The sequence below is a fragment of the Gymnogyps californianus genome, chromosome 19 (genome assembly GCF_018139145.2).
Source record: "Gymnogyps californianus isolate 813 chromosome 19, ASM1813914v2, whole genome shotgun sequence".
Taxonomy (NCBI): Eukaryota; Metazoa; Chordata; class Aves; order Accipitriformes; family Cathartidae; genus Gymnogyps; species Gymnogyps californianus.
In genome coordinates this window covers 260,461-273,700 of record NC_059489.1, presented here as the reverse complement: position 1 = coordinate 273,700, position 13,240 = coordinate 260,461, and the positions used below count along the sequence as shown (strand labels likewise).

At 49.2% G+C, this 13,240-nt stretch overlaps 2 protein-coding genes across 2 annotated transcripts; both read right to left on the bottom strand.

Annotated features, from left to right (window-relative positions):
* Positions 1 to 61: 61 nt before the first annotated feature.
* On the bottom strand, positions 62 to 3,609 carry DCXR (dicarbonyl and L-xylulose reductase). Its single transcript, XM_050908610.1, has 8 exons — positions 3,530 to 3,609; positions 3,358 to 3,455; positions 2,998 to 3,152; positions 1,707 to 1,749; positions 1,288 to 1,387; positions 1,060 to 1,124; positions 844 to 961; positions 62 to 358 (listed from the first exon to the last, which is right to left on the bottom strand). The coding sequence occupies exons 1-8, from the start codon at positions 3,585 to 3,587 to the stop codon at positions 255 to 257; spliced, it is 741 nt and encodes a 246-aa protein (XP_050764567.1). The 5' UTR covers positions 3,588 to 3,609; the 3' UTR covers positions 62 to 254.
* Positions 3,610 to 4,719: 1,110 nt separating this feature from the next.
* RFNG (RFNG O-fucosylpeptide 3-beta-N-acetylglucosaminyltransferase) lies at positions 4,720 to 12,911 on the bottom strand. Its single transcript, XM_050908499.1, has 8 exons — positions 12,456 to 12,911; positions 11,547 to 11,595; positions 10,923 to 11,025; positions 10,391 to 10,544; positions 9,290 to 9,378; positions 9,034 to 9,199; positions 7,545 to 7,630; positions 4,720 to 7,319 (listed from the first exon to the last, which is right to left on the bottom strand). The coding sequence occupies exons 1-8, from the start codon at positions 12,891 to 12,893 to the stop codon at positions 7,253 to 7,255; spliced, it is 1,152 nt and encodes a 383-aa protein (XP_050764456.1). The 5' UTR covers positions 12,894 to 12,911; the 3' UTR covers positions 4,720 to 7,252.
* Between the last annotated feature and the right edge of the window lie 329 nt (positions 12,912 to 13,240).

Below are 13,240 nucleotides of genomic sequence, written 5' to 3'. Positions count from 1 at the left end.
TTTCTAATCATCATGTAGAGTGACAAGATAAAACCTTATTTGGTGCAATAAACATTCTCCATGACGGCGTATGTGAGCTTTATTACATAGCAGCCTTCTAAAGGTAATTTTCTGCCTCACTTCTCATACAGGTTGCAGCCCTGCTCCCCCTCTTCTCCAGCAAGACTAGGTCTGTGTCGCTGTTTTCTATCCAGTTTACATCTATGCAGTACTAGTAGGAAAATTAAGGCCAGGTGTGAAATGCAGGTGTCATCTTAGGAGACAAGAAATCCCCCATCAACCATCAGTGAGCTGCCAGTTGTCATAGCACTCTTATCACTCAGCAGGAAGAGAATGCTGTTCACCACATCATCCACCTCTGGAATCAAACACAGAGAACATCCAATGCACCCTTCAAATTGTACTAGAAAAACACGCATCCCAAAAGGTATGCCTTTGACCTATACATGTAACTGGAGCAGGGAAATATCTCCGCCCCCAAACTGTGCTTGATGCAGTACACAGGACAGTGTGGCTGAGAGCTGCACATCAAAAAGTCCTTGTTGTGATCAAAGGATACTTAGTTCACAGCAAGCACCTATGCTCCCCTCCCAGTCATATTTATGAACAAGAGAGTAAGTGCATTTCACTGGTCCTAAGATGAGAAGGCTGTAGAAGAGGGGAGACAAGGTTGATTCTCGCCCTGTCTTCATCAAATGCTTCAGGAATTCAACCACAGCCATTCAGCAGAGTTGTGACTTTGCCCACAAAAGCAGCAAGGCACCTACGGCTGCGATGTCAGTTAGAGGGAAGGCTCGGATACAACCAGAGCGCCCAGGCTGGCAACAAATCTGCACCACTGACCTGCAAACTTTCCCAGCGGAATCCGATTAATCATGGCAGCAGATTTCTGAGGGTCACTCCAGTTAATTCTCCCCATGTCAGTCATAACCACTGTGGGGTTCACAGTGTTCACCCTAATCTGGGACCAAGAGCAACAAACAATCTAAACAGACTGCTCTGAGAGGAAATGCTTGGGTTCAGCTTTCACTCTTTTCTTTCTCTCAGAAAGAATCCTACCTTGTGGGGTCCCAGTTCCATTGCCATTACCTTGCTCAGCATATCCAAAGCACTTTTTGTGGAACCTTCAAGAGAAGGGAAGAATAGGAGGCATTTAAGTGCATAGCACTTGGTCTGGAACACACAGAAATATTTCACTGCCCAGAATTGGCAGCCAGCAGCTTGGTGGCTGTGGGTCTCCAGCTAGTCAAAAATGAGAGGGGCACTGCCAAAGCTACAGTTACTTACAGTAAACAGCATGATCCCGCAGAGCACGCTGAGATGCCTGGCTAGAGACATTTACAATAGCACCTGGCACCCCCTGTGCAATCATCTGCCGAGCAACAATCTGTGAAAGGGGGAGGGAAAAAAAAAAGGGATGCCAGAATCGTAACAGGAGAAATCATTATTTCATTCAGTAGGAATCTTGCTGGGCTATTATGGTAGCCAAAAGAGCAAAAACATCCAGAGGAACTAAGTCCTCGCCGCCTCCCACTTACAAGAGAGAGAGTCAAAGCACAAGAGTGAAGGGGCTGTACGCGCAAATTGTCAGGTTAACTTTGGATTACAGTCCCTTTAGCCCCCACAGTGGACACTTAACTCTCCCGTGTAGAACCACTTAGTCACTGCTGTTCATGGAGACAACTGCACTGACAATTCTTCCTCACCTGGGAAACATGAAGCACAGCCCGAAGATTCACATCAAGAGACCTACAAATAAATCAAATTTAAAAGTTACAGAGTGGTTGCGGGCCAGAGAGGAGTTGTTTTGGGAGGCAGCAGAGGACAAGTGCTGCTGGTATCTTGGAAACACTGGTGATACTCCAGAAGACGGACAGAAATGCCAAGCTGACTGGCTAGCAAGAATGATTAGGCATGCTTTCAGCAATAAACCGTTCACTGGATGTAAGCTATTTAGTGTGCAGGGGGAGAGGTGCACTCGTGCATCATCACACTTCTGGCAGGACTCTGTTCTTTAGCAGACTAATATAGTTCCTCTATTAAAGTTTAAACAGTGACCCCTGGGTCTCAGCCAGTGACCCTTCTTAGGTCAAACTCTTCACATGGCTTTAAAATAGCAAATCTGCTATAAGAGGGGTAGAAGCAGCTTTTCTTCTGTTTGCCACTTCGTCCTTCCTTGGTCAGGTTTTTACCTGCTGGTTCTGCAGAATGGTTGTAGTAGAATCCATACATTTTATATTCTAGTCACAAACGAATCCTTTATTATAGACGCACAACAGCCATTCTTAATGTAGGGACAAAGCATGACCCATCTTCTCAGAAGGAAGTAGACTCACCGTATCCTGTATCCTAAAGCTCACCCCCCAACTGGAACTATGGATCTTTTGAGAGAAAAAGATACCATGTTATTGCAGTAAGCAAATTTAATTTCCCACCATGACAGTTTTATACTCCCTTACCTGGCTTTGTCCTCTCTATATTTGAATTGTCTTATCGACAACTGCCTTTCAATTTAGCAGAGACTGAGTCGAAGCTAGACTGGAAGCTCTGAGCTTGATTAACAGCAAAAGGCACTCTTCTTTCCTGTGTAGGCTGGATGGCGTGTGCACACCGCCATCTAAGAGATGAAATTGCAGGTTCTGGCTACTCAGTAACAGTGTGGAACAGCGTCAGTGCTTTGCTTGGTTTCCTTTTGATGTTTACAGGGTGAAAGGTGATTATGTAAAGTATGAAAACACAGTAAAGAAAAGAAAGCAGCCATAAGCAGTAACAATCAACAAACCATTGAGAGAGGGACCGTTAGGCATTTCTAAAAGCGTGTCTGTCTGGTGCCTGTGCGCCAGCTGCTTCCTTTCGCAAGAGACACCAATTTCTGGAGCGCTTTGCCACAACTTTTCAGTTCGCAGTCTTGCTAAGGCTTAGCAGGCAGCACCTCTCCGCCCCGGGCCCAAAGCCCAGCCGAGGGCAGCGGGCAGGAGCCGCGGCCGAGGCACTCACCGCTCCAGGGCCGCCCGCGTTACCTCCAGGAAGGGCTGCAGCAGCGCCACGGCCGCGTTGTTCACCAGCAGCTCGAAGGGCCCCGCCGCGCCCACCGCCGCCTCCGTGGCGTCCCAGTCGGCCAGGTCCAGGCAGAGGGGCTCGATGCCGGGGCACTGCGGCGAGGGCGGCCTCCGTGGGTCGGGGGCCGCGGGGGAGCCGGGAGGCCCGGCGGGGGGGGGGGGCGGGCGGCTCTGGGTTATCCCGGGCGGGGGGCTGTCCCGAGGCAGGGGAAGGCGTTCCCGGAGGGGGCCCCAAGGCCGGGAGGGGGCCGGGGTCCCGAGGTGGCGGGGGGGGGGGGTCCCGGGCGGCGGCCGGTACCTCTTGCGCGAGGCTCTCCAGGTCCGCCGCGGTGCGGCTCAGCGCGGTCACGCGGGCCCCGGCCTTGCTCAGCGCCACGGCCACGGCGCGCCCGATCCCTGCGGGGAGACGGCGTCAGCCCCGGGCCCGGGCCCCCGCCCGGCCCCAGGCCCCCGTCCCGCCGCCCGGCCACCTTTGCCGGCCCCCGTCACCAGGGCCCGGCGGCCGCGGAAGCTGAGATGCGGTTCCATGCTGCGGGCTGACTGCGGCCTGGGCGGGCCCGCCAGACCGGGGCCGGGGCCGAGGCCGGGGCCGGGCGGGGCCCGGGAGCGGGGCGGCCTGATAGGGCCGGGGCGGGCAGCGGGATCTGCCCCGCGCTGGCGCCGGACGGCCCCCGCTTCCCCGGCCGGGGATGGAGAGCTGGCGGTGCGGGCCTCGGGCCTCGCTCAGCGCTCTGCCTTGCGGCGGGGCCGCCTCTCCCCCAAGGCGCCTGCAAGGAGAGCAGAAGGCAGGCCCACCCGCTGCAGGCCCACCCGCTGCAGGCCCTGGTTCCCCCGAGAGGACGCGGCGAGGAGCCATTTCCGCGCCCACCCAGCGAGAGACGGGCACGCAGAGATGAATTTTCTTGGCTCTGAGTCTCACTAAAGTGTCGTAGCGAGAGGCCACAGAAAAACAGGCTTTTTACCAGATGATGAAAAGACCTGCCTTTTCTGCCCCCTTGACTTTGCTGATGAAGTTTGTAGGCAGGCCTAGTCTAATAGTCACTGCCTGCAAAATCAGCTGCAAGTACGCAGGCACCACTTGCCTGCGGACCTAGGCATACAGGATTTCTCATGCAGCACCTGTGTGACAACAGCAGGGTGCTGGAAGGTACAACAGAAAAACAGGCTAGGGGTAGTTAAGAGGTCATAGATAACCTACTGCACCACAGTTTACTTCCAGTGATAGCATGGCAGTTCCAACTCCTGATTTGCAGAGCTGGCATTGTGTAACAGCAGAAGAGCAGAGACAATTATGTACTCTATTAACAGGTCTGTTTGTAATACTACCCAATTCCGACGTTGCTTTCTGAGGACTCTTACATTTAAGAGCTCCTGTGGCATATTTAGTAAGCACAGAAACAGAATAGGAAAGTGCTGTGACAAGTTTACAACGATTAACTAACATTCCTTATTTCAGTTCTTTTACTTAACTCTGTTAATCATCATCTGCAAGGATTCTTCTCATCCGTATTTGTTCCTCTGCACATCCAAGTCATCTCATGTGCTTTTTGGCCCTTTGGCATCACAACAGCCTGACAGGAGGCTCCAGTTTTCTGGATCACAGGGTTTATGGTCCACTGTTGGTGTAGAGAATGCGTCAGGAAACATGACAAACACAGCCTTTGACATATTTAAATATTTATTTTGTAGAATCACTTTATGTATGAGACAGTAGTTTGATTAAAAAGCTGCATCCTGATACATCCACGCAGCCTACTGTATTGTCAACATAAGAAACCTTAAAGAAGCTTGAACACATTGAACAGTTCTGTATTGCCATGCAGGAGAATGTGGTCCTTTTCAGTTTAATAAACACCCTACCAGCTCAGAGCATGCTGCCTCTTTGGCACACCTAGTTTAGGGTGACCAGGGACTACAGCGTGAAACTTCTACTACTCAGTTTTGCTGCCATCCATATGAAGTGTTGTCACTTTTGAACTGCAGTTTGCCACATAATCACTACCCAGTCCATGCTGTCTGTGATACCTTACAAGAGGCTGCTACCAGTGGAAGAGGAAGAAAAGCTCCAACAGAAGAGTTCAGAATCAGTGTTTGAAGACAAAATCTCATCGAGCTCATGGTTTCACAGCTTACTGCTACAGGAGGTTGAAAACAAGAACCTAACAAGTGTTTAAAAAAAAAAAAAGTATTTATATAGATACCAGGAATCTCCAGAGCTATTAACAACAAATCATTAAACCATAGGATGCCTCAGTTCTAGCGAGCAGAAGACCTAATAAAGAGGTAGAACATACCACAACCTACTATTCCACAAGTCCTCCTCTGTTTTCTGTAACAGGCTGTCAGTGTTGCAGGTGTACCTGTTATGGAACAGCCACTGTGCTAGCTGCATTCTCATTCCCATACCTCATGATCACCTTAGTAGACATGAAGGAAAGGAGAAATTGAAGAATGAGCTGCAGGACTGTAGCAAGTAGCAGTCAGCTTGTTTGCTCCTCAGTGGAATTAACTAAAATCATGCAGAGAGGACAACATACCCAGGTAAATGCTGAAAGGTTTGTGTTAAAAATAGAGTGCAGGGAACAGCGTATTTCAGGAGGCTGACACCTCTGCTAAGTTTCATACTTGAATACACTGCAGGCGTTTGCCTACGTTATACCACTTTTCAAATGGCAGGAAGTTAAGCAACTAGCTTAAGTCCACAGTACAGCTCAGCACAGCTGTTTAGAAATCTGAAACTTTTGCTAGGTCCACATTCTAGCCGTTAATCATAGTTCCAGGTTACACAATGTCATTCTGTTATTCTCCCCTTAATTCAGCCTCAGACTCTAGCACTAAACCAGCAAGTATTTTCTGAAGAGTTTGTGAGAGTAAGCAGTGGTTTTGCAAAGTCATTTTTTATGCTGTTCTTCATGTCAGGTAGGGATTGCACATGGCCAAAGTTTGGGCTAACAGAAAAATAAACATATGGAGCCCCATTTCTTCCACTTTCAAAACTAAGCTTACTTTATTTTAAAAGCAGCAGCAGGCGATACTGCTACAGCACTGAACTTCTGCCTTTGTGTGAGTGTGCAGTCTCCTTTTAGTGACTGCATGAACTATTTATTGAAACATTAAGGAGTAAAAATAAACACTGATCTAGACCCTAAGGTAATCAAAAGAGTATTGAAGAAGCTGAAGTGGAGTAACCACAGTCATACGATTAAAGGTCCTCAAATGATACCATCAAAAACTTCCTCAGGGCATTACAGCTATCTAGCATTCCTCCTCCCTCACAGACAGCAAAAGATACAGCACAACTTCAGAAACAGGGTGTGTTTCATCAGCCAATGAGCATGCTCTAGCTCATACAACCTGCTGTGGGCAAAGCAGGAGAAATGATTACTACCTAGTCTGGCAAATATTTCTTCAGTATCAAATATCAAGGGAATAGTCTTGGACCTGGCAGACCACCATCATAATCAACAACCACTGCAATTCAGCTGGTAAGGGAGCCAAGTCTGACAATCACCTCCATGGGAGGTATGCATGGACTACAGGGGAGAATGTAGTGCACTATAAGCAACTCTTATCCAGTCCTGAGTAAGCTTACCCTTCCACAGGGTTTTCCCATGACAAAGGCTTCCAGCCTTGTTTACCCTAGTGATTCCAGGATTTCTGGTGTTTACGAACAGACCCTGTTCTGGCCCACAGGTGGAGTTTTAGTATGGCAGGCCACAGAAGCTTTTAAATAATTCTGTTCCCAAAAAAGACGAGTGAAAACTTTCCCTCTCTTGTCACCATGGGGACTACAGTCTGCTATAGCACTCCAGCTTCAAGACAATGGCCTCTAAAAGCTCCTAACAGTAGTAAGAATGCTATCATTCCAAGTACTGCATTTGCCTAGGATGTGTCCAAGCACAGATTCACATGACATCAGATGAAAGTGTAAAGTGACTCGTACATGTATGACTGTAGTCACTATACGAAGACCCACTGGACAAAAGAACAAGGATTCTTCTTGGAGTGTCCCAGGCTGCAGCTGAACAAACCACACCTTCTTGCTTTTGTAAACAGAGTCTGTCTACCTCCTTTGTAGATAACCTCTGGTTGTCTCCCAGAAGAAGAAAAGAAAACCACCAAAAGTCCACCACAACTCCTGTCCTATGCAAACTAGACATAGTTTGTCATAGGTGTCAATGACTGGTCAAGAATTATGACATCTTCTTAGCAGGGCACCAAATAGTGTCAGGATAGAGCAGACAATGGACAGATTTAAATCTATGAAGAAAAAAAAGAAAATATTAGATTGGAATTCTCTAGACAAGGAACGTACTAGCATCGAATGTGCAGCAGTCTCACAGAGCAGAGAGGGTGGGTCTACCTGCCTTTGGCACAGCAACAAGAGCTGACATGAGAAAACAACCCCATTAGTGGGTCTGATCATCTTACAGTTGATAAACATGAACAAGGCACAGAGATCTTGTTTTGGAAGCGGACACTCACCGGGTTGGATCTTGCTGAAGGCCAAACACTCCTCCCACACTCACAACGTTGTGTTTGTTCTCAGGGTCCCCGTAACTTAGGGTTACCTGTAAAAGCAAATAAATACTCAGAAATTGTAACACTAATGCAGAAAACCAGAGAGGGGATAGCAGGATTATTAATGCGGTATGAAGAAAGACTCCAAGGATCCTGTCTAATCTGAAAGGTGGATTACATTTGAAAAACAGTGGTTAGTTTTGACATAAGCAATATTGGCACTGAATGGTAGCTATCAAATGGTAGCTATCAAAGACTGCTCATCTAAAGGCAATGTGGGAGAATAAACAAAGGAGCTGAAAGTTGCATTGCCCTGAGGGATGAGATGAGTTACAATTGGAAGCTTTGTAAGGGCATTAATCCTGCTAATGTCTGTACCTTCACTGAATAACATCTGTTCATCCCCACCAGACATTGCCGGAAGTCTGCAATAGTAGTGTCTTAGCACAGAGGGAAAACAGAAACATTTGGATGTTAAATGGCATGCAAAGGACTGCCATGTGACAAACCTGGCAACAAAATTTAGATCTCTGGAACTCCAATTCAGTGCTATTCTTCCACACAAACACTGTATTAAGAGATTTTTCAGGTGCCAGATACAAGACGACTTGTATTTTCTTCCTAATTGTAGATTTCCTGGATTTTGGGTTAGCTGTTACAGTCTCAGGGAAACAATGATCACCAACGAAAGGTGGTATTTGGCCTACAGTTAAATTCACTAACATGAAGGACATTACATCACGCTGGAATTTGGCCCCAAGTGTACATTTCTGCCGCCTAATACAATTGCCAGGAAAATATAACCAAGCAGTTTGTAGGGGCAAAACCGCACTCTCGTTTTTTCATGGTGCCAAACAGTAAGAGGCAGACAAAGCTTCTGGATAGCCTTACAGCTCCATCTACTGCCCATGAGTAAAAAGGTATCCCAGCACTTAAAAAACCTACTCGATTTTGCCTAAGAAACGTTGATTAAGTTTCTTGAGATTCAGACAAGTTATTCTTAAAAACAGTCAAACATTTAACTGTGTCTCAGTTATTGAAGAGGTACTTGCCATAGCTGCAACACTAGTCTTTTTGAACAGCGTGAATTAAGACTGAGCCTTTGTTAGGCAAAGACAGAAATACTTTCTTACGTGGCAGGCAAACTAAATATTGCCTCCTTCTACACTTGCTGCTACTGTGACTCATGGAAGGTCAGAGTTTAGAAGGAGATGGGGAACACCGTATATTAGGCTTAATGCAGCAGAATGTGTCCCCAAAGGAGGGGACAGCTATATGACCTGGCTAGGGTGACAGTCTGCTTTTTACCTAAGTGAAGGAATTGGACAGGACACAGCTCTGAGCGAGCCTGTAGACGTCCTTCTTTGCTGAAGAGTGCTAAGTCTATGGACGGTATTCTTTCTGATCAGATTGAGGCGCAATTACAAGAACAGGACATGAGGCTTAGCCCTACCTGCTGCAGCACAGACTCGCCTTGTAGTCTCTGCAGATTTTCTAGATGGGAATGGAACAACGGGCTGTGCAGCAGCTTTACCTCCAGCAGCCCTTCAATGATGTAGCCAATAGTGCAGTCATCGGGAAGACGCACTCTTTCTGCAGTACTGATGAAATTACCCAGGCTGTGAGACAGAGCACAGGAGACAAGATGAAACATGCTTTAAAGCCCACCAAACACATATTGATGGAGCTCAGCTAGGAACAGTGTTTACCTGGCCCAGGGACTCATCTTCAGGGCAAGACCTCTGCTGATACAGAACCCTGCTCCACCTGTGGCAAACCAGAATTTCACGGTTGTCTTCTGAAGAGCAACAAGAAAAACACACAGTAGTTACTGATAATCAGCTTTTTCCATTTGGCTGGGCAGGGAAGGGAACCTGTCGTTCTATTGGATATCACATACTGCACCTGAGTCAGAACAAGACACAGATTAATTCCTATTTCTTTAGGCTGCTGAAAGCCCAGCTAGCTGTTCTCTCAAATGAAACTATTCTGGAACTGACAGCAGGTGAACCATCAAGTCAGCAAAACTGAGGTAGCACACATGAAATGGGAAACTATAGTCCCACTCCTACCCAATTCCATCTGTCCCCTGGTCATTCTAGCCAAGGGCTCAGTGTTCCTGACAAAAAAGGTGGTCCATTAGTCACTTGGCTCCATGTCCAAAGAGACTATTTTGTTGTGCAGAGTCTTCCCTAACAAGCTGCTTTGTAACTGACTTTCTGGCCAGTGGACTGATTTATCTTTAGGCCTGTCAGTATAGGTGACCTGGTGAGGACTTGGCCTTTAGCACACGTATCTTGTGACTGAGATATGTTTGCTTCCACTTCTTGGAAACCTAGTAACCACTCAGTATTGGAAATGCCTTATATACCCAGAGAGCCTTTGTCACCCATCTGAGGTTGGTTCAGGATGATGACAACGTGATACTGCTCTCAAAACAAACCAACCAACCCACCCAAACCCCAACCCCCAAACGCCTAAAACAAGGAACACTGCCCCCAAAAACACTAAAGGAAGAGTCGAGATGTGGAGGCCCTACTCACCTCAGTGTGATGGAGAGCACCAACATGTGAGTAAAGGAAGAGAAACAGACACCCACCCAGGAGACAAATTCTATTGTACATATGCATACAAGGTCAGATCGAAGGTTCATTTAACCCAGCACGCTGTCTCTGAAAACTACCAGTGCCAGGTTCATTGCTTGCAGATTAAATCACTTCTTTTTTTATGGGGGAATCCTATGAACTCTCAAGGTTTTAAAAGCTTAGAAGGTCAGGATGTCTCTCAGACTAACTGCAAAGTTTCCTTACTGATCCATCACTTTGGACATGGTCAGCTGCTTCAATGGGATGGTCCAGACTCGGTCGCCCCACATAGACATCCTGGCTGTGTGAGAAGGCAGATAAGAGATGCAGGAGCGTCCGAGGGTTCACATAGTTGTCATCGTCCACGTGGCAAAACCATCTTCAAACAAAACAAAATAAGAAAGTTACTGCAGAACAGTGACAAAGAAATGAGTCACAGGTTTACAGCTGAGCCTTAGTCTTTCAGGCTTGGAGCAGAAAGTATTTCCCGTTGTCCTGAATTACAGAATTTGGAAGCTGAAAGCACCCACAGATCCTAATTCTGAAATTAATAACCCCCTTTAGATTACCATCCTTTCCACCTTTCAGGTGATGCTTGTTTATAAACACTGCTTCATGCTGTGCTCCCTTGCCTATGCTCACCACCGCGTTTTAGCTAATACTGCATTCCTTACTGGAGCAGAGAACGTTACTCAAGTTTCCTGTGAACACAGAACTGGAAGAAACAAAGTCAATCAGAACAACGTGTTTCACCTACTTTTGCCCAGATTCCAGGAATTTATCATATTCCACAGACATCTTGCAGCAGAGAGCTTGCCGGGTATGGACAGCAGAACAGTTGGTGTTGATCATATGATCCCCTAGAAAAATAAAGATCAGGCCTTTCAGGTTTGAGAAGCATGTGTAGTCCAAAAAAGACTACAAAAGAAGTGCACATTTGGCACTAATACTGTACATCTGAAGCGCATATGGTGCACACATGGAGAGTAAACTGCAGGACAGGCAGGGCTCATGGGTTATGCATATGGCATGCAAGCTGTAGAGTACATAAAAATGTGTGAGTGCAGGGTATATAAATAGTGCTATGAGACTGTGTACAAAGGAAATACCTAATTTAACTTCGGACCAGATAGACTTAAGCTTACTAACAGGAAGGAAGTGGGTGCAAAGGTGAACCCAGTATTCAGGAAGTTCCAGGCATCTTGTCCAGGTGGTAAGTAGGAACAGCATATTCTCCTGTGAAAGGAGAAGTTTTCTCCATTTTCTCCATCTTAACTTTCCTAATTGCTTGTACAGCATGAAGTAAGGACTTCTAGGGAAAGTATGACGGAAACAAAACTCAGTTATAACAGACGGCATGCACCTATGCTACACAGCTTACCTGCTTTCAGGCGTAGCTCCCGATCCTCCCAGTCCGTGAATATAAACGTCTGTGGGAGACAAAAATGGTGTGTCCACGTTTGAGAACTTCAGAAACTAATTTCAACTGTGCTCAGTTGCAGCCAGAATTCTGAAAGTTTTGTCTTGTTAGCTTATTTCACAGTAGCCATTGGGAGCAGGGTGGGGAGTGGTGGTGGAGAGAACCCCAGCAACTTCAGCCCTTGCCTTATTTGATAAGTTTTTGCACTGCAAACCAGAAGAGTCTCATTTCAGTAAAGCATCCAAGATCTTACTCCCCTCATCTCAGGGTACAGACAACCAATTTCCAGATAGGAATGACTGTCTTTTTTGGTAGTACCTCCCTCTGCAACTTCACCTCCTCTCTCTGGCTAGGAGTCATCCACAGCTGTTAAGCAAGCTAAAAGGAAAGAATGAAAGTCAGGGCGGAAAGTGCCAGGTGGTGACACTGTCTTGTCCCAGCTGCTGGACAAAATTGCATTAATATGCTTGAATGGACTGAAACTCCCCAACAAGGGAACAAATTCTACCTTGTTCTATGGAAAAACCTAAGTCGCTGAACTACTTAGTCCAAAATATCAGCTTAGATGCATCAGCGCTAGGGATCTTTCACTATCATGTAGTATTTTCCAGAGTCATACAAAAGTCAGCAAACTGTTTCTGCTTGGACCACTGATCCCAGACTGCAAGTAACCAGCTTAATCGACAAGGAGCTCTTTTGGAGGTAGGTTCAGAGGAACTATTTAGGCAAGACAGCCTTCCTCAGCCTTACAAGGAGAGATGTTTTTAGCACACACAAAGAAAAACTCTTTGAGAAAGCGCAGCGGCTGCCCGGGACCAGAGAGGGACGAGGCTCCGGGCCGCCTGTCCCAGCCCACCGGCGGCGCCTCACCTGTCCCCTCGCCTGGGAGATCCAGGTCTGGAGGAGCAAGTCCAGCCGGCTCCTGTGGTACTTCCTCGTGGTCTTCACCGCGATGAAGATGTCCTTCAGCTCCAGGCTCTCCCTGGCCGAGCCCCCGCCGGGCCCGAGGCGGCCCTTCCGCGCAGGCTGCGGGCTGCCAGCGAGGCCTCCGCCGCGGCCGCCCGCCCCGGCCCCGGCCCCCGGCCCGCCGCCCGGCTCCCCGCGAGAGCCCGCCCGCGTGCCGGGCACGCCGCTCCCCCCGGGGCCCGCCCGCTGCGGCGGAGGCCCGCTGGGCCCGGCGGCGGGCGGCGGGCGACGGCGGGGCGCGGCGGGGGGCTGCCCCCGCGGCAGCAGGAGGAGGAGGAGGGCGGCGGCGCTGACGGACAGCAGGAAGCAGGCCTTGCGAAGCCCCAGGCAGGAGCCGCTCATGCTGCAGCCCCGCGGGCCCCCGCCGCGCTGCGCGGCCGCCTCATGGCCCCGCGGGCGGGCGGCGGCTCCGGGCGGGCCAGCGCCGGGAGCCCGGCCGCCCCCCACCCCCGCGCGGCAGCGGCCGGCCCCGGCCAGGCGGCCACCGCGCTCCGGGAGGCGGCGGCGGCGGCAGCCCCCGCGGCCGGCGGAGGGGAGCGCCCGGGCGCCCCAAGGCCGCGCTGACCCGCGGGGGAGGCCGCCCCGGGCGGCGTGGCCCGGCGAGCCCGGCCGGGCCCCGCGGGCGACGAGAGCCCCGCGCAGTCCCGCCCCGCCCGCGCCGCCGCCCGGTGCGCCGGCGGGAGAGGCGA